The 24,322-nt window shown below is 44.8% G+C and overlaps 1 protein-coding gene across 1 annotated transcript; it reads left to right on the top strand.

Moving 5' to 3' along the window:
* The first annotated feature begins 861 nt into the window (after positions 1–861).
* Znf518b (zinc finger protein 518B) lies at positions 862–17,191 on the top strand. Its single transcript, XM_052734819.1, is given in 4 exon segments — positions 862–1,255; positions 3,178–3,473; positions 10,876–12,274; positions 12,276–17,191. Coding segments are annotated over 2 exon segments (3,300 nt in total). The 5' UTR covers positions 862–1,255; positions 3,178–3,473; positions 10,876–11,035; the 3' UTR covers positions 14,337–17,191.
* The last annotated feature ends 7,131 nt before the right edge of the window (positions 17,192–24,322 follow it).

Below are 24,322 nucleotides of genomic sequence, written 5' to 3'. Positions count from 1 at the left end.
TAAGTCCTTTAGCTTAGCAGGAGGGAGAGGGAGAGAGAAAACAGGAGAAGCTCCCTTATCAGGGTGTGGTCAAAGGCATTGCCTTGAAGCCTTGCTCTCTGCTCAGACTTTCTATGTTCAGCATCTACTCTTTCAGTGGCTGGGGGCCTGCCCAGCAGCTGGCATTGTGACTGCCTGCTCCTCCCAAACTCCATCCATCCAGGTTGGATTTTGCCAAAGTCCTGCATCTCCTCCCAGCCTACTACTGATTTCTAGGAGCTGACCTCCACCACCCAAAGGAACAGGAAACCAGTCTTGGCTTCTTTTGTTTCTAGAGCTTTGAAGAAAAACGTCTGCCTGTTGTCCATAAAGGATCTGTACCTCACAGCGGCTCTGCCCCTTGCCACTACCTGTCCTTGCTGGGGGGCAGCTTTATTTTGTGGGGAGCAGCATAGAGTCACTGATTATGGGGCCCCTGGCCACATGATACCCTTCCTCCCTCAGAGTGGGACTATTTGGAGCTCTCTCTTACCCAGTAGACTGTAAGTATGCACCTATGTGAAAGGGAGCCGTTTACCTGCATACATTATTAGAACGCAGGGGGTAAACACAAACTCCCCCACTAAATGAGCTCATAGCGTCTGCTGACTGTCCTATCAATCATGTCCCTGTTCGGACTGTCACAGCGTGCACTAAATGAGGCCTTAGACTTCAAATATAATCTTCTCAGCTTTAGAAATGACTTGAGTCTGAGCTTCCATATCCAAGGCCCAGCAGCTAGCTGCATCCAAACCCAGGTCCGCAGGCCCATCTAATCACTTGGACGCTCCAGGAAGCTGTGATGACTGAAGACTTGAGCCCCTTTATTGTCGCTTCACTTACTTGCTGCGAAACTTCAAGCTCCTTGAGGGCAAGCACCAACCAAATCCACCCTTAGCAGGACCAGCACCCATCGATGTCCTGCTAGACCCAAAGGGAAGCTGCGGGAGCGTGCAGGGCTGAGCGATGCAGACCCTGCACTCTTTGGGTGGGAGCGCCTTAGTTAAAGCCCCAAGCTCAGAGCCCACAGTCCAGGGGCAGGGAAGGGGCAACCCCGGGAGCCCGCCTCTGCGCTGCAGTCGCGCCGCATTGCGCACGCGCGTCGCCGGCCCGGCTCCGCCCCCCCGGGTAGGGACCTACAGCGGGCGCGGCGGCGGCGGTCTGCGGGCGGTAGCCGGCGGTGTAGGTTCCTGTCCGTCGGCGGGGATCTGGGACAGTGCGGTGCCGCGACGTCCGGGTGAGTGGCGGGGCGAGGCGGGGCGGACGGGGCGGCCGCGGTTGGGTGTGGCTCCACGGTCCGGCGAGCGCGCCTCCGGGCCACGGCGCCTCCGGTCGGGCTAAGCTGGTCGGGTCGGAGACCCACGGCCCATCCTGCGGCCTTTGTGCAGCGCCGGCTCAGCCCCGGGGACTCTGCGCGCCGGGTGGCTGAGCCGGCTTTTTAAATGATGCCTCAGCCCCGAGCAGGAAGTGTCGTCAGGAGGCCATTTTTAAAGCCTCTCGACCTCAGAGGCTGGCTTGACGGCGGCTTTAGCTTTCAGCGTTTGGAAGACAACCTCATCTGCGACTGGCCGGCCCTCAGGGGAGGCGACGGTGCCTGTTCTCGCACCCACGCCTCGCTCGCTCAGCGCCGTGCGGCGCCCTGGCCTCGCCCGGGAAGAGCGTGCATCCCTGCGCGCGCGCCAACAATAAACTTGAGGACCACGCTGGCATTGTCTTTGGAGCGGGTGTCGGGGTGGGCCTGCCCACAGAGGACCTAATCGTGGGTGGGATGAGGCGAATGTCACCTTTGGTGGGACAGCTCCATCGCAGCTTTTCAGTTTGATCTTGTTGCTTGGGGTTGAGGAGGTGGGTGCAGAGTAAGGCTGGGGAAAGGGTGCAGAAGAGGGAAAAAACCAGTGCAAAGTTTATGACCCGAAAAAGGGAAACCTAAAAGACAGAAGAAAATAATCGAACTCCCCTTATGATTGTTGGGTATTTGCCATATTCCTCTAAACTACTTCTATTAAAAAAATAGGATACCAACGATATTTATCATTAAAAAAAAAGTGAAACATCAAGCACATTGCCCAATTGAAAAATAGCCTACCAACCCAAACTCCAAACTCAGTGTTGTGTTTGAGGCCTTAAAACATTACCTTAAGTTTAGAATTGAAATCACCCGATAAGAAAAATCCCTGGGTACCAATAACTTGCAACACTTGGCTACAGAAGAGAAGCCAGCTAGCTTGGGAAGGTGTCTCTGTCCCTCTAGGTCGCACATCCAAAGTTAAGCCCAATCCAGGACTGTACAGGAGAGCATGCCCTTGCCAAGGATTCTTGAATCCCAATAAGTATGTATATTCGTGCAGTGTCATATTCATCTTTTTTAATTGTGGGCATTATATTTATCCAATCCATGCATTTATTAAACATGTTTTTCATCTTGGATCTGATGTGCTATCCCTGATAAGGCTAACATATTTGGCATATCCAGCCTTGTTATAGTGGTGGCTATTGAAGAGTAAAGCAGAGCTTTGTCTTGCTTTTTGGTTTTCTCCCGGACTACTCATTTTTAAGCCCATGTAACGAAACCTATATTTTCTTTCTTGTCTATCTGCCTTTGAGTAAGAGAGTCTGGGACAGTGTTTGTGCAAGAGGCAGAACAAAGAGCAGGTTAATAATTGTCACTGCGAAGGCTGCCATTTTCTTCACTCATTCCCTTATCCTCTGAGCCAGTCCAACGCTGGGCTCTTCATGTCCAAGTCTGCTGTTGCTGTGGTAAGCAGGGTCCTTTCCAGTGAGGATTTTCCGGGTCTTGATTGTTTCTATACTGCTTTTGATCTCCACTGCTTGCTGTTGCTACCCCGCAAACCCAGCTGCCTGCAGAAAAGTGGCTGGAGACCATCTAATCCAGACCATCCCTTCATGGGTGGGAATGGGAGACACAGGATTACCTGGGAAGGATTCTGAACTGGTCACGTGCCCCACTCGAGGAAGGGGGCCATCTGTTTCATTTAGGTCACGGGGTTCCTGGGAACCCTTTCTTTTTAAGCTTAGACTGGCTGCCAGTGAGAAGCACTTTGAAGGCTTCTTCGTTTTGTCGTTTCTACAGTAAATGTATCCAAGAGACCACAGCTTGCAGATCCCAGACTTATACCTAAGTGTCTGACTCTGTTGCAGGCCTGTTGGTGCAGCCCTGGCTTCTGAGCGTAGTTGTCTATACCACAGCCTGAAGTCCTGAGACCTGTGGTCCTCAGTGTTTGAGAAGGCCTGAAAGAGAAGGAAGAGCCACAAAGACTTGCTACACTTGACTTCCGGGCCTGGAAGAACAGTGCCCAAGAGGCCAGGAATCCTGGCTGTGACCTCAACTCACAAGACAGAGCTTGAACTGGATGCTAGCTGCCACCATTTCCCACGTCAGTGTGACCTAGAAAAGTCACATACCATCTCCAGGCCTATCGTTTTGAAAGAAGCAGGTAACTGAAGTTATGTCCAGTAACATAGAGTCTGCTCCTATAGGCTCTCTAGGGCCAAAGTGCTGTAGCATCGGCAAGTGGCCAGCCACTGAGACTGCCCTGGTCAGCTTCCTGATAACAGATCCACATTGAATTTGCCCATTTACTTCTGGCTGCAGTCAGACTCCCTTAAGGACAGCAACCCAAACGGGTGGGGCTAGCACAATGCTCATCCATGCTGTTTGTACTTGGCCATGCCCAAACCCTGTGGTAAGAGAGTGGGAGCATTTAGATTACTGAGATCTACATACCTCACAGTCATCTTGGTTGTGCTGCTGGACAGAGGCAAAGCTTTGACTCTTGGGTTTAGGCACCTAACTACTGTAAAGGCAGTGGTCTAGCCCCACCTCCAGTGCGAGGTCTATGGAGGGACAAAGTTTTTCTTGCCATCCCCACTCCCCTGCACCTGTAATTCAGGTGGTCCCCAACCGAGTTGTGTCTTAGAACTATTTTCAAAGCCTTGTAGACTTGTGTCTGTATTCTGCCCTGCCCCTGCCACTGTCTCAATTAAAGCCCTGTCTTGGAGGAGTGGGACCCGGGCAGCAGCATTTTCAAAGCCTCCCGAGGAAGTTCCTTTAAACATTGTGGCCTTATCCAGACCATATTTGCCTTAATGTAGGCAAGGCCAGTGATTCCCCTGTGTAGAAGGAGAGATTTCTTCTCATTTATTAAACTTTCTATTCTACAAATTGGGGGGGGGGGGGGTCTTTGAGGCAAAAAAGGAAACAAGGGGAATACAAAAATGTGTTCATGCTAAATATTTTTAGTGAATTTTGAATGTTTCAAATTTGAAATTTGTACCTACTGCTTGTAATACCCCTTGGTAGCGCGCGCGTGCGCGCGCGCGCGCGTGTGTGTGTGTGTGTGTGTGTGTGTGTGTGTGTGTGTGTGTGTGTGTGTGTGTTGTCTGATGCTAATAAGCATATTTGCTCCTTGACACTTTCTTTTTCACATTTCAACTCCAAGCTTTAAACTCAAAGGATTCCAGTGCTACTCTTACCCTTCTCAAACTGTTGCGAGAAGTAGCCCCCACAATCCCTCCCTTTGTGTTCTGCTGTAGAGTTCATAGAGTTCACTGGCATTCTCTGCAGAGCCCGTTCTTCTTCAGCCATGGGGAGCGACACCTGGGAGCTCCTGACCTAGCAAGTCCTCTCTCACCTCCTTTGTTCATTTTTACAGTTTTCTGCTTCTCAGAGCTTTACTGGACTCTCACACCTAAAGGAGTCTTATCAAAATGTTGACATTTCCTGACAAGACAGGGTCTTTGTTATTAGCTGCTTGCACTTAGTTTTTGTTCATCAATTCATCTTCACGTCAGCCATGTGGCAGCTTACCCTGTTTTACAACTGCAGAAACTGCCAAGCTAGGTGAAAAGTCTAAAATCACACAGCTAGCTTGCTAGCAAGCCGAAGACCTACCTGTCTTTTGACCCTTGTCCTCCATTTCCCAAGGTCCTGTGGTCTACACTCTTAAACTGCAATCACTGAGAAAGCAAACTGCCACAGCCTTGTGACTTTATTCTATTGCCCCAGCAATACCCCTGCTTTCAGAAGACAGTGGGATCCCTGGGGGCGATGTGTTTGTCAGTGGCATTTGGACATGCTTCTTGTCACCAAGGTGGCAATCAGTCTTAATCATTCCTGAGTGCAAGGTAGTTCAGCATGAGGAGTCTATGTGTGATTCACATTACCTATTTAGGCCTTCTTTCCCATCTGCTAGCTCTGATTTGTGGTCATTGAAGTACTCACCCAGGCAATGTTTTATAAGGTCCAGGAGATGATACGCTGTTTATAAGTCTGATACTGACATCTTCCCTGTCCAGTCTTACATCTACGTGCCACTGGGCATTATGGGGTCAAATAATGTTAAAGGGGTCACTGAGAGGGGCAGGTGAGACAAGTCATATACAGAAGAAATGCAGAGATACAGCTTGCGAGTGGCACACTGTCCCTTGCCTGGCAGCGGAGAGAGAGAAATCACTTGTCCAAGGACCTAGCCAATAAAGCCTGAAGAGTTAAGCTTTGTTCTTCCTGAGTTCAGAGCAAAATCCTTGCCCTAGTGATGGTGTGGGCAGTAAACCTAGTAGTTCTGAATCAGAATGCCTACAAAAAGCTGCTTGAGTTTGCTTCTCAGTCAAAACAAATAGAACCAGTCATCTATCATGTGCAACAGTGGGTATGATACAGTATCCAGCCACGTTCTTGCCTCATTGACATCTAGAGGAGACATTCGCCACAGGCCTGTTTGAGGAAGATAGGGAAGGGTCACCTGGTTGAGTTGCTCACACTAAAGCCAAGGGTGCTGTGTATCCACCAGTGTCTTTCGTCACATAGCGATCATTGCCGTGTTACAGCTGAAGCTGACAAGTATTTTCTACCTGGGTCAGTCTTGACTGTGCAACCCAACAGAGATAAAATGTAAAGTGAGACACAGCCATGTTCTAGAAAGAGCCATCGTCAGGCAGCTGAGAAACCTATGCTTGGCATAATTCCTTCATTAAAAGTGTAGAGTAACATTGAACGAGACCTGGGGAGTCAACTGCTCTCCCAACACTCTTCCCCAGCATAGTGGTAGTTACCCTTTCTGCCGCCTCTGTGGTGTAGGCCTGGGAGCAGCATGCCCAGTTCACACACTGCCGTTAAAACCTGCATTGGTTCTATAATGATAATGTGGGACCTGTATTACACACTTGGCCCTTTCCGATCTGTTGAACACTAATAAGCATTGTGAAGCCATATGCTTCCTTAGTAATGAGTACAAACTTTATGTCTTTGACTAGCTTTTAGTGTCGCTGAACTGGATCTTCAAGTAAAATTTTTCCACTTGTGTTCCTGTAATAAGTGTGCAAGAAATCAATACAAGTGAGCTCAAAAGAATTTTTTTAAAAATGAAAAAAAAAAAAACCAAAAACAAAAACCCATACCCATAGTGCATGCAAATAAATTCCCACCCCCACCTCAGCGCTGAGACGAAGTTTGTGGTACATGACAGTTGCCTTTGGCTTTTGCTATAGATAATTTTGTTATTTAAAAGCTTCTTTCATGCTGCTAAGTCATTTATTATGGGAAACAGACCATGTTAGATAGATCTACTGTACCATTAAGTTGATAGTACTGAGCCCTTCTGAGTTTTCTGGGGGAAAAAATGGTGTCTTGCCCTAAGAACTGTGCCTTTGGAGGTCGGTGAACTCTGCCACTGATATCTTGGGTGCCTTCACCATTAAGTGCATCCAGACACAGCCCTCTGCAGTGTCTTATGTTATCCTTGGCCTTCAGTCCATTGATAGTAACTTGCCAAAAGGATTCAGCTTTACAGATAGTTGGGTATGAATGAAACGCAGGGCTTTGTGTGCAGGGAAGGAGATGTTGGCTGTACCTGAGAAGTGTTATGTCCATTGTAGCCACCGTCCTTTTCCTATGCTGCTGCTCCTGCTTACTTTTCCCTTGAGGCATTAAGACTGGAGCTGTGTTGTGTCCTGAACTTCAATACACAAGTTGCAAAGGTCAGCTACCATTTTTTAACGAAACCTCGCTGTTTTCCACCATGAGGGGGGGAACAGTGGTATTGTACTAAAGACTGTTTGAAAGTGTAGAAAACACTGTGGAGTGGTTCACAGCACAGATGTCTGCCTTCCCTGTACGAGGATGTGTGCTGATCAGCCTTGTATCTCACATTCATACTTGTTCTCAAAGATTCTTAATTTCAAATACAAGTTGTTTCCGACTTACGACAGTTCTACCTAGAACACTGTGGCTTCACGACAGTGTAGATGCAGTGTGCATTCAGCAGGAACCGCACTGCTAGGTTTGTTTTTTTTTTTTTTTTTACCTTTTATCAAGCAGCCCACATGCAGCACAGCACTCTTAAATGTCAGATGGCAGCAGTGACCTGGAGCCATCAATACTGTACCATGAACTGTATTCAAAAATGAAGTGACTTACTTATTATAAACTGTGTGCCATGCTATGCTGTGCTATAGGCCAGGTGTATTAAATTCATGTTTCACTTAGGATATTTTCAGTTTGTGGTGGGTTGTCAACCCCTTGGGAGTTGGTCAACGTATGTAACTACTTAGATGGTTTCGCAGAGATGGTAGCACAGGACCCTGTTGTTTCTCAGCCACTTGGTGCTGGCCTGATTGTTTAGGGATACTTCTTCAGGGTGTTCTCTTCTTATTATTAATGGTCATGAACCTGCTGGCTAAATCCATTTAAAGTTTTGAAATCACTTGGCAAGAACATGGAAAAACTGTTTTCTTTCATGAATCTTCGAGGCTATGAAGATATGAAAAACTGAACATGTATAAATGTAATCCTGGTTAGTGTGGTTCTTCCACTGAAGGAAGCTTTGCAGGTGGGGTTCTTTAGTAAATTCTTCTAGTTAATGTTCAGGTAATGAGGTGCAGCATTGAAACCATCAATGAGTAAGCCATGGGGGGCAAGGGCTTAAATTAGCATCCCCACCAGCACCACTGTAACCCATGTCAAAAGCTTATGAGACTGGTCAATGCGAGTAGACATCGTCCTAGTGACTGGGTGCAGATCTTTGGAACAGAACTAAGAACCAAGAACTGTCTGGCAAGAGAAAGGCTGTAGAGGTTATTAGCTGGCCCATCAAGAGTAAGTCAGAAGTTGAGTTACAGGGAAGCGACTTCATTTTTATTTCAAGGTAAATTGTTGACAATGAGAACAGAATGCTGCCTGAAGATTTTGGAGCTTAGAGGAGCCAGTGTGTCTGAAGTACAGGTGTTCAAAGGACTTGAACAGGTCTGGAAGCTAGCAATTTCAGCTGCTACTTTCGTTAGTGTTACTCAGTGGCTTAGCCGAGGCTACTTTAACAGCCTCATCTCATGAGAGGGAATACATCACAGGAATGTCTGTGTTTGCGTGGCCTATAGGCTCCTCCAGCTTCAGGACCACTGGACATGAGCCCTATTCCCTGACTTCTGCCTCTGCATTCTATGGCTCTGGTTTTCCAGGCCCTGCTTGCAATTAAAGGCATCTGCATGAAGTTGTTGGGGAGAACATGTTAAACATGTCCTTAGATTATAAAGTCTGATTTCCGAGACCAACAGCTTCAGGCTTAGGAACCTACACCAGGCTTGTGCCCTATAGATGAGCAAACAGGTACAAATAGGTCACTACATGAGGTCACTTTGTGTGTGGCAGAAGTGCTAGGGGTCACCTTTCACGTGTGCCATTTATGGATCTGGAAAGTAAAGAGTGTGTCTTTTTCCCCTACTGATGCCCCTGAAAAGCCTCCCTACATCTACACCAGGCTACAGCAGAGTAGAAAGGCTGGTCTCTGCTGCCAATTGGGAGCATTCATGTGTCCTGTGCAAGTCATGGTCCTCTGGCATATGTATATGCTTGAACTTGTAGAGGACAGCGCTTGCAGCCCCTAAGGCTTGTCTATTTGATGCTGAACCCAGTATCAGGGCTTGGCTGCATAATGGTAGTTGCTTTGGGAGAAGGTAACCATCATTCACCAGAGCTGGACAGGAAAGAAAGTACTGCAGAAGAAATCACAGCTTGTCCTTAACTGTGGGGTCTCCATTGTTTTTCAAAGCTGCATTTAGAGGGTTTTATGCCGGATCTGAATGTGCAGCAAAGAGACCTGTGGCTGCCCTGAGCTGGGCTTTCAGACCGGCTTTGTGTAGCTGTTGGTTTAACCATCCTTTGCCAGAAGGAGCTGCGGGGTTCTCCCTCACTTTCCTGCCCATCACCCAGCACTTGAATGTCTGTGTGCCTGCTGCCCTGTGGAGACAATCATCCTTGCAGCTCTGAGGGAGACACTGCATGAAGTGTCCATGGTCCTCATTGCCAGATGAAAATGGGGAAATTTGCTCAAATGATATGGGTTTTGTTTGTTTGTTTAAGATCATGAAAGACCAGCTTCCAGCAGATTCCAAGCAAGAAGTATTGTTGGGCTCCTAGTTTGTATCTTCTGAGTAAAGTGTCTATATATTGTATATTGTCAACCGATGTGTAATATGTGCATGAACATGTAAGATCTTACTTGTTCTAGAAGATCCGTGTTTCCTCCCCTGTTCTAATCCAAGGCATCATGGTCCATGGTTTCCGTTTAGTCCTTTGTAGGCTCTAGTCCTCCCAGATCAGCTACACACTATTGGAATATAAGTCAGAGCATGTCATTTCATTGATCCAGTCTCTCTCCCAGCTCTCTGTCCCATATACAGGAGGAGCTACCATCCTGTGAAGCTGTGTCCCATTCTGACCATCCTACAGCCCCCCACCTCAATCCACTGATGATTCTCCCAGTGCTCCAGGCCCACTTCCTACAGATCTTGGCCTTCTCTCTGTTTGACACATCTTTTTTTTCTAGACTCCCAGAGAACTCAGTCCCTGGCTGCTACAAGTCTGTATACAGATGTGGCTTCCCTATTTCAGGCATTTCCTGGATGCCCTCCTTCCACCCAGTCCCGCTGCCTCCTCACATGAGCTCTCCCTATCCTCTTCACCGTGCTTTTTGATTTTTCTTTACCAGTTTGGGCTTTGTTTTGTTTTGTTTTAACTGTCATTTGACAACTAAATGTAAGAACCACACCCCCAAATGTGGGCTTCATAAGTGGAAGACAGTGATACTTCCATTTTTAAATTCATTGCGTGTGTACACATGCCACAGAACATGTGTGGCAGTCAGGGAACAACTTTCAAGAATGGATTCTCTCCTGCCATGTGGGTTCTGGGAGTGGAAGCCAGGCCATCAGTGGTGGCACCAAGTGTATTTACCCATTGAGCCATCTCTCGACCACTGCCCTGCAGCTTACAGACAGAGCCTAACACTTGATGGAGGCCCCGGAAGATGGTAAAGAAATCACTATGTTTGAGTCAGTGTTGCTGGCCTCACCACTTGTGCAAGCGAAGTGGGTGTGTGAATGAGAATTGACATAATGTAGGTGCATGTGTGAACAACTGACCATAAGCCCTGGCTCCACCACTTGGTAGCTCACACATCCAAACTGAGTTGGCAGTGTCTTTAGGATGTTTTGTGAGGGTCATATGAAGCTACCTGTGAAGTTGCTAGAATGTACTCACTGTCGATTGAACAAAACATTCCCATGTCAAAGGTGAGCCTGAGCTATTGATGATGTCCTTCCTCCAGGTAGCTCTGCTTTACAGTCGGTCCAGAGTGGAGATGGCTAGTTGTCTGGGCTAGAGAATGTTTTTAGTTTAGGCTTGCCGACATGCTTGTGTTTGTGTTGCTGCAGCCCAGTAGTTTAGTATCTGTGGGGATTGTGTGTGAAGTTCCCACAGAGTCATTACAATACAGTGGAATTAGTGGTAGCTTAGCTAAACCTTGAGCCTCTGTACTAATCATGCTTTATGGTCTTTTTCTGTAGTGTTGCCTGGAAGCAGGATTGAAAGCAGTCATATTGAGTTCACGTAGTTCCTGTGAAAGGACACAAAACATGATTGATTGTTAAGTATTTACCAAGAAGTGTCTACGGCTCCACCAGTCACTGAGTGTGCGGGAAGGATGTCCGCAGAGGACTTCATCGAATGACATCTTCAGTTTTAGTTGGCTCTGTGGGTATGCAGATAAAGAAGATGAAGGATATCGGAGAACAACTGTATACCACACAAGTGAATGGTGGCCCAGGTTCTTTGACCATGTCCCCCAAACAGCCTCATTGTAATAGAGCAACCCGGCCAGACAGACAAGAAGCACAAACCCTATTGTACCAAGGCTCAGAGGCAGAGGCTGCCACGATGACCATTGCTACTTGTGTACAGTGCAAAAGTGTTCACAAGATCCCTCCTCAAGACTTGAGGAAAGGCCCTGGGCAGAGCCAGAAGGAAGACCCTTACGTCTGCTTCAAATGCAGCCTTCGAATGGTACCTACCCAGCTGCATTTTGTGAACAATAACCCCGGTGCTGTTCATGTCAGGAATGAGACAGAAACCATCTCGAGTCCTGTCAATAACAAATTCAAGGTTAGGAACTTCAAGCCAGGCAAATACTACTGTGATAAGTGTCGGTTTTCCACGAAGGACCCGCTGCAGTACCGGAAGCACACACTGCAGCATGAGGAGATCAAGTTCATCTGTTCTCACTGCAGCTACATCTCATACACGAAAGGCGAGTTCCAGAGGCACCTGGTGAAGCACACCGGCATCTTCCCTTACCGATGTGAGTACTGTGACTACGGTGCTATTCGCAATGACTACATTGTCAAGCACAGGAGGAGGGTCCATGAGAGGGCTGGTGCCAAACGACCGCTCAAAACGATTGCCAAGCTGGAGCCCAAGAGAACCAACGTTTCAAAGCAGAGCATGGAACTCTCAAAGGCCCCCAGTCCCAGGGCCGCCTTCCAAAACAAGTTGTCAGACCAGCTATCTCAGTTCTCTCTCCACACAAACAAAGACAGGACACACAGTGTGATGTTGTTACCTGAGCTAAATAAGTACCAAAAAGATGTAGTGTGTATTCCCAACAAACTGGCCCTGTCTGAGCCGAGCGAGGTGAGCCTCTTAGGGAATAAGAATGTTGAGGTGGAAGTGCTGTCCCCCTCGAAGGAGCCTGTGCAGCCAGGTATGCCGCTGACTGTCGTGGCGCCCTCGGAGCTGGTGGTCCCCACCAACTGTCTAGCCCAATTGATGGATGTGAAGGTTGTCAATGGCACACAGCAGCTCGTGCTTAAACTGTTTCCATTAGAGGAAAACCCCCACCTTCAAACAGGCAGAGGAGATGGAGGTACTTCCGAGTGTACGGCTACTGAGAAAGGATCGGGGGGACAGAAAAAAAATGCTTTCTACGGAAGCAGCGAGGTCACTAGCAGCGGAAGGGAATGCTGGAGAGTTCGTGGGCCTTGATCGTCTGCACTCTTTGGTTCAGAAACAGCTGAAAAATGTGAAGTGGGTGAAGTCTTGCAATTTCTTCATGCCCAATTCTGGTATACACAGTCCTCAAGATTCTTTTCTCGGTTCTGATACAATTAAAGATTTGCAGAAAACTCACAGTTTGTGTCCCCCTAGAGCCCTCCCTTCTGTTGCCTTAAAAGGTCATTCTCCTGCCTCTGTACAAAACAGTGTTTCCTGTGGGCCTGGAACAGCAGCCAACCCTTTCCTGAGTAAATCGCCTCTCTCTTTTGCTGAAGATGGAAGGGGTTCCCGCAGTGACTGCCAGCAGCTCCCTCTCCTTGCCTCGTTGCCTGCAAAGGGTCCCTTTTCTGGAGAGAAGGGCTTGCTGCCTGTAGGTAAAAATAACTTAGAAGCCAGGAATAGGATTAGTTGTCCTGAAACAATGGTTTCCTCTGACGGGAGACTGGAAGACAAACAGATAGAAAACAAGGCAGTAGGGAATACAGGCCAGGTTTCCTCTGCGCAGAAGAAAGAGTATTTACACATAAACATCACTGGGGAAGATAAACTGAGGTCCCAACAGCCTGGGGATCAGCCTGTGCAGCCGAAGAATTCTGAGAAGACAGGTAACACATTTGAGGGCCCAATCATCTCGTCAGTATTTTCTCTGAGCTCTGGATCTGAAAATGTGCCTGAGGGCATTAAGTGGAATAGTTCAACAACCAAAATAAAGTCCATTGAACTGCTGCGCAGAAAGATAGCACAGTTAATTGAATCTTGTGGCAAGCCTTCCTCTTTGTCTGCAAATAGTGCTCAGCGACGTTCCATAGGGCAGGCCCCCAAGCTGACTTCAAAAGCAACTCCCAAGAGTATTCAAGAAATGAGTGTCTCTCTTCCTGGCCCTGGCCCTAGTTCTGGCCCTTCTGTGGGTCCTCTCCAAAAACCTCAGAACCATAACGAGGGCAGTGTTACCAGCAACGGGCACCTTGCTCCGCAGCAGATCTGTCCCAAGTTTGTCAGTGGTGATGATGGGAAATTGGAAAGCAGAGTGACCAGAAAGACTCCTGTTGCTACTCCAGTGCTGATCCCCAAAGGCGCTGTGTTGAGGGTCCTTAACTCTTCCGAAGACGCTCACATCATAGAGGCTACCTGTGACACACCTGTCAGCATCCCCTGCAGTGAAGCCCAGTTAGCAGAACCACTTCCATTCTGCCCTTCGAGACAGACAGGCTCAGGCTCCCAACCCTTGACATGCAAACGTGGGCCAGCAGACACGTCCCCACATCTGGAGACAGCTCTTCGCCCCAAATCTAAAAAAGAGGACTCTACCTGCAGTACTACCCCTAAGAAAATTGTCCCTGTATACAGCACACAGCCAGGAAACAGTGACTCCAGCAGGCAAGGGAGGCCAGTTTCTAGAAACCTAACCATAAGCAAGAGTAAAACCAAGCAAGGGAGCTCAGTCAAGAAGAAAAACAAGATGCAGGCTGATCCCAGCCGCTGTCTCAAAGACCCTTCCTTTTTCCAAGTTGCTAGGCAGCTGCGGCTGGTAGCTGCCAGACCAGATCAGTTGATTAAATGTCCTCGTCGGAACCAGCCAGTCATCGTGTTAAACCATCCCGATGTGGACTCTCCTGAAGTGACCAATGTGATGAAGGTCATCAACAAGTACAAAGGCAATGTCCTCAAGGTTGTCCTGTCTGAGAGGACTAGGTGTCAGCTGGGCGTCCGGCGGCACCACATGCGCCTGACCTACCAGAATGCGGAAGAAGCGAACCACATGAAGAGGCAGATGATGCTCAAAATGAAACTGAAAAAGGTTCATAAGAACAACTACCAGGTGGTGGGCTCCTTGCCAGACGACCCTGCCCAGTGTGTATTTAAGTGCTGGTTCTGTGGGCGGCTCTATGAAGACCAGGAAGAGTGGATGAGTCACGGCCAGCGGCATTTGATAGAGGCCACCAGAGACTGGGATGTCCTTTCTTCAAAGGGCAAATGAGTAAAAATCGGTCTTTGAAGCAAATTGGTTTTCTTCTATTTTTCCTGGCTTAGGGTCGCACCCTGGACCCTCGATGCAGTAGAAGGGGGTTGCTTGTTCCCCAGAGTCGCCATAAGAAGGTTGAGAGCCCCTAACATGAGCTCTGTGGCTGGACCAGGAGAGGTGGGAGGCCCCTGAAATCTACTGTTTTCTGTTATAATACTCTCCACAGGTTTTCAGTGGGATCTGAGGCCTTTCTTAGTGTTTATTTTTCTGAGTAGACACATCTTTCATAATCCATTTAGAGGGCAGGTCTATGATTGACACGCTTCTCGTATAAATGCTACTGAAGAGTTAAGCCTATGTCTTGGTTCTCACATCCACTTTGATTTTGCTTTGACTCTTCCAGAATATTTGGTACATAATAGAAATTTTGTTTGCTACTTGACGGGTCATTTTCAGTTTGGTTGGAAAATACGCTGTGCTTGGCCCTCCCACTCCAAGCACTCAGTGTCCTGCTGAGCCATGAGCTTGCTTTCACTGGTCCTGTATCAACAACAGGTGTTAGGAGAAGAAAAGACAAAATTCTCAGTATTTAGTTTGTGCTTGCTTCATTGGTAATAGTTGGGTAGGGAATATGTAATTGGTTTTTTTTTGTTTTGTTAGGTAAAGAAGGAAAGATACATAAAATTAAGTTTGTTCTTTGCATCTAATGCTCCACGAAACATAAAGGGCCTTTTTAAAATGTGATGGAGCAGATCCATTAAAACATAAGCCTTGACAGTGCCATTCCAAGTGGACTTGAAAGCAGGCTGTGAAGGCCTGCTGTGGCTGGCTTTTCCCTTGGGGATCCGTGCAAAGCCCCAGGGATGCCACCACTCTAGAGTATAGGATTGTAGGCTGTTCCCCTGGCCAGAGCTGCTCTCTCTTTCCTTCTTTCTGAGCAGGTCTTCCTGGGGAAGAGCACAGTCTCTGCCAGAGACCCAGAACATTTTTCCTCATGAACACTAGGAACTGCAGGAGTCAACATGGAAAAAGAAGCCCTGTCTGCAGACTCGTTAGGAACACTACCCGTTTTCATGCAAGGAACAGGCCGTTCCTAGTCTAGCCACAGATACTCTCCTCTTGCTCACCTTGCTGGGAGCACTTCACTAAGAGGGGTCAAGACCCACCAGTCCACAAGGCACCCGTGCACATCAGGAGAAAGCCCATCTCCTGTATGGGTAGGGCTTCCTGGGCAAGGGCAGCTCAGGCAGGGGGCCGCCCAGTCACAGGCCACCCCTCTTGAGCCTGTCCATCCTTCGGGGTTTAGTGATGCTGTGAGTGGAACTGGGGGAGGAGGGTTAGATGTGAAAAATGGTACGGTGACTTTAATCTACTGGGGAATCAGACTTCCTGACTTTGCCTTTTCACGGGGCTAGCTTATCCTCTCACAGTTGGGCTTGTACTCCTTTCAAGTTTGTTTTCATTAGAAATACTTGGCGTTTCTTAGGTATAATTCAATACCTGAACATTTTGTTAATTGATAATTTTAATTTAAAAGTTGCATTTTTATATATGTGTATATATGTGTACACATATAAATATTTTTTACCATATGCAAATTGCAACAGCTAATTTTCTGATTTCCTATTTTATAATGATACATGAGCTGGGAAAATATAAAGCTTTTATATTCTAGAAATAATTTATTTTGAAAGAACATTTTTACAATGGTTTCATCTCATTTTTAGAAAATGAAAGCACAGTAAATGGTGGGACCTGATTCCTATGAGCAGACGGGAGTAGACAACCCCTGCAGGTCATTGTATTGTGGCATTTAGTCATGCTTGATGCTCGGTAGCTCTGTAATGCAGAGCATTCTGAGCTCTGATCTGTGGTACAGACTGGTACCCTCCAGCTCAAATGTCTCATGTGATTGGCAGAAGGAGCTGTGGGATCCACTCCTTCTCTACCTCACTGCTGCACAGTTTTTTCCCCAATGGCTGGACCAAGAACTGCCACAGATTGGTGTCCACAGAATAGTTCCACTCTGCAGCAGCAGCAGCTGTTTTCAAGTATTATTAGAACAACTAGGACCTGGTTCTGAAGTTAGTGAGCAAAATATGTAGTGAATTTTGGGGGGATTTTCAGAACTACAATCCTTGTTGAGGAACTCAAAGGGCTCCTGGAAGTCCTACGCCTGGGAAAGGCGAACGTGACTAACTTTCCAAACACAGATCTTTAGAAATAGCTTATCCTGTAGGTAAGTGTGTGGAAGAACCTCCTTTCTAACAGATTGGAGGGAGAAGGACAGAAATGTGGTACTTCCATAGTCTTACCTTGATTTTGAAGGATCTCTAGTCACTACATTTTGTTGATAGTACTTATAAAATTATTTTAAACTTATTTTTTAAGCTAGTTTTTCTTACTTTGAGGGACCAGAAATGAAAGGATCTTCTTATATTTATGATATAGACAAGTAGAATAAAAAAATTTTAAGCCTCTGACTCTTTTAAGTGTCCTCTCAATAGATTATATTTTATTCAAATTTTTATCTCCAGCCCAAAACATTTTGTGAGCCTCCAGGATGGGCCACACACTGTTGAACTAAACTAAACATAATGTATTGACCCTCCAAAGTTCCGTCCCCCTTTATTTAGAATTTACATAAGCCACCCCGGAAGATGAAGGTATAGTGTTGTTCAGCCTTCAGAATGACTTTTGAATCTGTGAATGTCTTTATGAGCAGAAAACAAAACTTTGTCCTAACATGTCAAGCATTACAGTTCCTGTGTGAACAGTTTGTGTGTTTGCTGCTCCAGTTCTGAAACATGTTTGTATGTAGATAGAAAAGTTGGCATCAATTTTGTTTAAATAAAGCAACTTTTAAGATCTTCACTGCTCTCTCATTTCAGATAGTAAAACAGGATGGCTTCGAAGCGCAGAATCTTGCATGCACTACTGATGTGTGTGAGGGTAGTGTTGCACACAGTAGAGGCATTGAATTCTACCAATTCTATTAAGACACCTTGCCAGAAATGCAGATCCTGATGTGAACCCACACAGCCCTTCTGACTGGCTTTACTTCCCAAAGAGAGTGATTCAAACAGCATCACAAGCTTTCTACCATGCCCAGTGGCCCATGTGGCCTCTCAGGGAGGGGGATTTGAGGTGAGAATGTTCCAGCTGTCCAGCAGTTTCACTGAGGCAGTAACTGCACAGCTACCCTCTTTGGTAAATTAGCAGCCTTTGTACCTGATGCCACATATAATTGGGAAGAAGGACCATGATATTTTAAAAGGAGTCCTTCTCTCATTGCTCCCTTGTCCCAGGGAGAACTGAGCTTGAGGTAAACATTGGCTGAATGAGTCAGGGGGAGGGGGCGATGACTCACTTCCACTTAACCATTTCACTAACCAATTCATTACCTGATTGAAATGAGCTGTCACCCCCTGGAGAGTTCCTCTGTTCAATTGTTCCCTTTGACAGTTCCCACATCAGACATCTTTGGATGAGATGGCCTGCCTGGGAAGTTCGATTTAGTCGACCACAGCACTATCCATTGGAAATACAGCACAAGCCACCTGTCAGTAACAGGAACACATAATGTCAATTATGATTGCTTTGCCAGTACCTTTAACATACTTAGGTATTTTCAGTGTGCTCAGATTCTGTGCTTTTTTTTTTTTATAATTTAGGAATCTGATATGTGTTTCCATATTTCAATTTTGATGTTAAAATGTTCAACTATAGCCAAAAGCAATTTTACCAAAACACTGAAGTGTTTAACAGAAAGCTGTTTCACACTGCTTCCAGCCTAAGTGGTCACTGTAGCCACATTCAGAATGGAAGCTTCAAGGATATGGTACCCTCTTCTGGCCCATGCACACAGATGGGCATACTCTGATACATTGGCACGTATACCTATATACACATATACTAAATCTGTTTAAGCTGGTTAAGACATGGAGAAGAGGGAACCTCAACATAATATTTAGCAACACTATAATTGAAAATCTTGATTGCCTTTATCTGCAGCCCCCTGATACTAATGAAATGATGTATCTCTGCTAATGTTGATTGGACATTTGAATTTTTTGTAAATAACCAGATATTTTGGGCATTTTACTAATAAACTGTTAAAAAAAAAAAAAAAAACTTCTGAAAGAAACTAGATTCCATGAAAAAAATCTATAAAGAAAAAGAAATTCTCTTTAGGTTTTTCTACCTAAGTCGTTCAAACCCTGGTATGAGCCCATGCTACTGCTGTTTGGCTTAAATTCATGAGAGGTACCACTTTGACAGTAGAGGCAACTTGTGTCATGCCCAGTGGCCTTGGTGGAGATGTCCGTGGGTGCTTCACCTGCCTGAGTGACCCCTCAAGAAGGTTGTTCCATTTTTTTTTTTATTTTATTTTAAAAATACTTCGCTACTTTGAAGCTTAGAGTCTTTAATGTTAAATTGTTAAAGGTAAATTCCCTTACCACAGTGGACACAGTGGTAAAGCAACCGCTCAGTCTCAAGGTTTGCGGCAATCTTTTTCTGGAAGATCAAGCCTGGATTATTTGCTATATGAAAAGTATTTGAACCCTAATAGATGGGAATTCTCCCAAAGGGCCATTCCAAGGAGATTTTCATCACGTCTCAAGCACCCAGTACTAGAGAGTCCAGGATTCATTACGAACTGTTAGCCCATGTTTGCAGTTCCTATGTGTATGGATCTGTAATGGATCTATATGCTGAGCCCGTTTCGAAGTTAAGAACAAGTCATTTCTCACTGACTCAGGTGTATAGCAAGTGAGGAGCCCCTCCGTAGGAGACCCTCTGTAGCATCATGAAACAAGCTGTCGTGAGAGCAGTATTTCTGGGCTGTTTGATCTTCCCTAAGCATTTGTAAATCAGTTGGTCAAAACACACTGAAATTTTGATTGGAAGAACATCAGCACTGGACACATGAAAGGAAAAATTGGCATTAATGGGAACATGTCATCCCCATTTCCTGGGGAAATTAGTTTGCAAATACAGTTGGGATTAAATAGTGCCAAGCCAATGACATTTTATAATTGATTTCCTTTATTTGGACTACAGTTTTTTTAAAAAATGGTAGACTGCAAAATAAAAGCTGGAAAAGAAAAAAAAAAATCACTGGCAAACAAAGAATGTGTAAAAAAGCTGCCAAGTGCAAATTTAGTATTTTTAAAAGTCATGTGACTCCCTCTGCATCCAAATGAGATGGCTCTGGCAGGAATGTCTCTGTCATCCCTTCTCAGTAGATGTCTAATCAATTTAATCTGAAAATGAGGGCTTTGTATTTACCCTAAAAGTACTTGGATAATCTGCACAATCTTAAAGTGCACAAAGTGACGGCTTTATGACACTGTCGCGTACATGTAGCCTTGTGCTTTACTCACATTGCCCACTCCCATAGCTCCACCAGCCCACCCTCTCTCTAGTCCTGTTCCCCCCATGTAAATCCTTCTTCCTTCATGTCTCATACATGCACAAACACTCATACTTAACAGATTCCTCCTCTAGTAGAAAATGTAACATTTGAATCTGGCTTATTTCACTTAATGTGATGTCTGGTTTCATTCATTTTTTTCCCCTTGAGTGGCATCACATTATTGAGACCTCTCTGTACATTAACCTTCCACATTTTCTTCATCCACTCGTCTGTTGGTTCCATGTCTTGGCTGTTGAGAAGACTGCAGCAGTAAACATGCAGTTTTATCTGTTGTGGGCTGACTCCGATTCCTTCAGGTATATGCTCAAGAGGGGCTAGCTGGATTGCACGGTAGTTTAAATATCTGAGGAGCCTCCATGCTGGTTTCCACATTGGCTGCACCAGTTTGTCGGGGTTCTTTCCACCTGCATTTTTTGTCTTTTGTTTTCTTTGTGATCTCCATTCTCACAGGAGATGGTATCTCAGTGTGGTTTTAATTTGCATTGATTAATGGATGAGGATGATAAACATTATTTAAAATGTTTACTGCCCATTTGTATGTCTTCTGTTGAGAACTGTTTGAATCATCAGCCTGCTTATTGGTTGGATGGATTTTTTTTTTTTTTTTAAATTCTTCACAGACGCTAATCTTGATCTCCTGTTGGGTGGTGCGGATTTTCTCTTCCATCTGCTGCTGGTTTCTTGTGCTGTGCAGAAGTTTGTTTGTTTTTGTTTTTGTTTTTTGTTTTTTGTTTTTTTATGTCGTGTAATCCAGTCAGTCAGTTCTTGGGATGGGATTTCCTGTGATAGTGGAGTCCTTTTCAGAAAGTCCATGCTTCTGCCTTTAGAGCAGAGTGTTTTCCTTTAGGAATTTCAAAGTTTTAAGTCCTACATGAAGGTCTTTGACCCACTTGGAATAGATATGGGTTTAGTTACAGTCCTCTAAATATGGATACCTAGTTTCCCCAGTTTAAGGAAGAGGCTGCCTTTTCTCAAATACATGGTTTCTTCTCTTTGTTGTTGTTGTTGTTTGGTTTGTTTGTTTGTTTGTTTGTCTTTTCAAGACAGGGTTTCTCTGTGTAGTCCTGGCTGTCCTGCAACTCACTTTGTATACCAGGCTGGCGTCGAACTCACCCAGATCCGTTTGCCTCTGCCTCCCAAGTGCTGGGATTAAAGGCATGTGCCACCACGCCTGACTTCGAATATCAAAAGGTTTATCAAAAGATTTATCAAAAGTCTTCAGCTTTGTGGAGTTATTTCCCAGTCCTCTGTCCTATTCCATTGTCTTTCAATACCATGTCCTTCTGTTACAGTGACTCTAATATAATTTGAGGTTGGCTATCATAAGGCCTTTAGCTCTGTTCTTTCTTCTTGGGATTGCTTAGGCTATTTGAGGCCTTTTGTACTCTATCCATTTTTGGGTTGTTTTGATAATTTTATGAAAGATGCTGTTGGAATTCTGATGACGATTGACTTGAATGTGAGATCACTTTTAGTAACCAATTCTGCCAGTTCATTGGCATTGAAGATCTTTTCATCTTCTAGTACCTTCAACTTCTTTCTTCAAGGTTTTAAAGTGCTTAGTGAAGAAGTCTTTCACATTCTCCATTCGGTTTATTCCTAGGTATTTTTAAAAGCCATTGTGAGTGAGACTTTTTTTTTTCCCCTAATTCCTTACTGTCAAGTTCATCGCTGTCATTTAGGAAAGTTGGCTTTTGTATATTGATTTTGTGTCCTGTTAGTTTGCAGAAAGTGTTTATGAGGTCTAAAAGTTTTCTGGTGGAATCATTAGAATTTTTTTTTAGTAAAAGATCATGTCTGTAAATGGGCATAATTTGATTTCCTTTCCTATTTGTATGCCTTGTATTTCTCTTGTCCCATTAGCAGCAACATTAAACATTACACTGTATTCACTGCCTGTGATGGAAAGATTGAACATGGTAGTCATACAGACTAGAGGAAATGCTAGGGTTTTTTCCAGTTAGTATATTATAGCTATACACAGACTTGTCATATATAGCCTTTATTGTACTGAGATATGTTCTTTCTACTCCTGGCATCTGCAGGAATTTTGTCCTAATAAGATGTTAGACTTTGTCACAGGCTTTTTACATCTATTGAATTGATCATGTGATTTCTGTCCTAAAGTCTATGCATGTGTGTAGCATGAATCTTAAAAGTTCTTATTAATAAAATCAAACCCAGAGCCAAGTATTGGGGTGAACTGGAAGATCAGAGAGACAGAACAAGCCACAGCTAACCTCACCTGGCCAACTTCTCAGCTGGTCTTGTTTCCTCAGACTGGAGGCCTCTGGGTCCTCATCCAGAATGGGTCTTAGCTGAACTGTGTTGCTAGAAGCCTGAATGCTTAACCAGCCAAATGCTGCTAGTTTCTGGCCCTCACGCCTTATATATCTTTTTGTTTTCTACCACCACTCCCCGGGATTAAAGGCTTGCTTTCTGGGATTAAAGGCGTGATGAGTCACCATGCCTGTCTGTATCCTTGAACACATGGATTTCTGCCTCTGGAATGCTAGGATTAAAGGTGTGTGCTACTACTGCCTATCCTTTATGTTTAATATTGTGGTTGTTCTGTCTCTGACCCCAGATAAGTTCATTAGCATGCACAATATTTTGGGTAACACAATACCACACATGAGACTTATTATATGTAACTTGTATGTGTTGAACCATCATGGCATCCCTATAATGAAACTGCCCACCATGGGTATGGTGCATGGTCCTCTTAATGTGTCGCTCAATTCATTTAGAAGTATTTTAATTGAGGATTTTTGTGTCTATGTTCATCAGGGAAATTGGTCTATGCTTTCTTTTTGTGTGTGTGTGTGTGTGTGTGTGTGTGTGTGTGTGTGTGTGTGTGTTTTATCCAGTTTTGATACCAGGGTGATGCTGGCTTCATAGAATAAGTGTGGTTGTATACCTTCTCTTCCCATTTTATGGATTGCTTGGAGAACCACTGCTGTGAACTCTTTCAAGTTTTGATACAGCTCACCAGTGACTATCTGTCCTCCTGGGTTTCCCCTTTGTTAGGAGATTACTGCCTCCATCTTATTTGAGATCTGCTCAACTTGTTTATAACCTGGTTTATTTTGATAGATCACATGTGTCTAAGAATTTATCCACTTTCAGATTTTCCAGGTTTTCTGAATACTTCAAAGGATTTCACAGGGATCTTCTGGAGTTCACGGGTATCTATTATGCCACCTTTTCCTCTCTAATTTTATTAACTTGGGTCCTGTCTCTTTGTTAGTTTGTTTGTCAATTGTATTTTTTTTTTCAAAGAACAAACTCTTAAACCAGGCATGGTGGCACATGCCTTTAATCCCAGGACCGAGGAAGCAGAAGCAGGTGGATCTCTGTGAGTTTCAAGACAGCCAGAACTACATAGTGAGACCCTGTCTCAAACAAACAAGACCCTCAACTCTTCAACAGAATCTGTATATGGTTTTAGTGACCATTCCATGAATTTCTGCCATGACTTTTGTCTTAGTTACGTTTGCCTTCTATTGTGATAAAACATCATGATGTCTCTTCAGGATATAGCAATCTTATTTAACAGTCATTTACTTTCAGAGCTTAACATACTTCATACATCCCATGCTTTTTTAGCTTTAGGGGTCTCTGTTCAGATCTGATGTCATTCTGCCTGTGTGTTGACATTTTATAGTCTGTTGCTGACTTCAAGCATCTCAACTGTAGTGTATCAGGGAGAGGTCCTTATCAATCTGGCCATATCTGTCCAAAGTTCAAAATGCCTCTAGTACTAATATATCTTTTTTTTTAAAACCAAGATTTAGGAAATTCCCTCTTACAATTTCATTGAATAAATTCTCTGTGCCTTTGGCTTTTCTGCATTCCTCTTTCTATCCATGGATTCTTGACTTGGTCTCTTGATTGTATCCCAGAGTTCTTAGATGTTATGGTCATGCTCATTTACATATTTCCTCTGAATTACTAACTGGATGTGGTCTCTCCTCAGCCTCAGCCTCCGTGACACTTTCCACTATGGTCTTTATATATTTGATTCATTGAGTTTCTCATTGCCAGTGTTCCTGTTTCTCTCTTTTTTAAACTCTTGATTTTCTCACCCCCTTTTTCTCACTTTCTCTTTCACATTGCTGACCTTCTCCATCTTGTTCACCTTCTCATCATGGTTGATGGCTTTCTTCTCTAGTTCTTGAATTGATTGCTTTACTTCATCTGCTCAGGATTTTTATCCTCTATGAAGTCATTGGTCATTTTTACAAGTGAACTTTGGGCATCATGTCCAAAGTGTCTCTGAGTTCAGTTAATTAAGGAGTGTATCTTCTGCAGGTGTCCTGATGACTTGCTTTTTTGGGGGGAGGGAGGCTTTTGTTTTTGTTTTTTGTTTTTGCTTGTGTGTTAACAGTTGCATATGTGTTGACTTGGATATCTCTTCTGGTTTTATTTGAGGATGTTCTTCATAAGTGGCCTAACTCTTGAGGGTTGACTCCCCACTACTGCTCAGGAAAAAAATGTTATAATGACAAAACTAAATAAGAAAAATACACTTAAATTACAACAGAGCCCATGAATCTAT

Source organism: Peromyscus californicus, unplaced genomic scaffold (assembly GCF_007827085.1).
Source record: "Peromyscus californicus insignis strain IS unplaced genomic scaffold, ASM782708v3 Scaffold_13__1_contigs__length_99412109, whole genome shotgun sequence".
Taxonomy (NCBI): Eukaryota; Metazoa; Chordata; class Mammalia; order Rodentia; family Cricetidae; genus Peromyscus; species Peromyscus californicus.
Note: the sequence above shows the minus strand (reverse complement) of the source record. Positions and strands in the feature narration are given on the sequence as shown.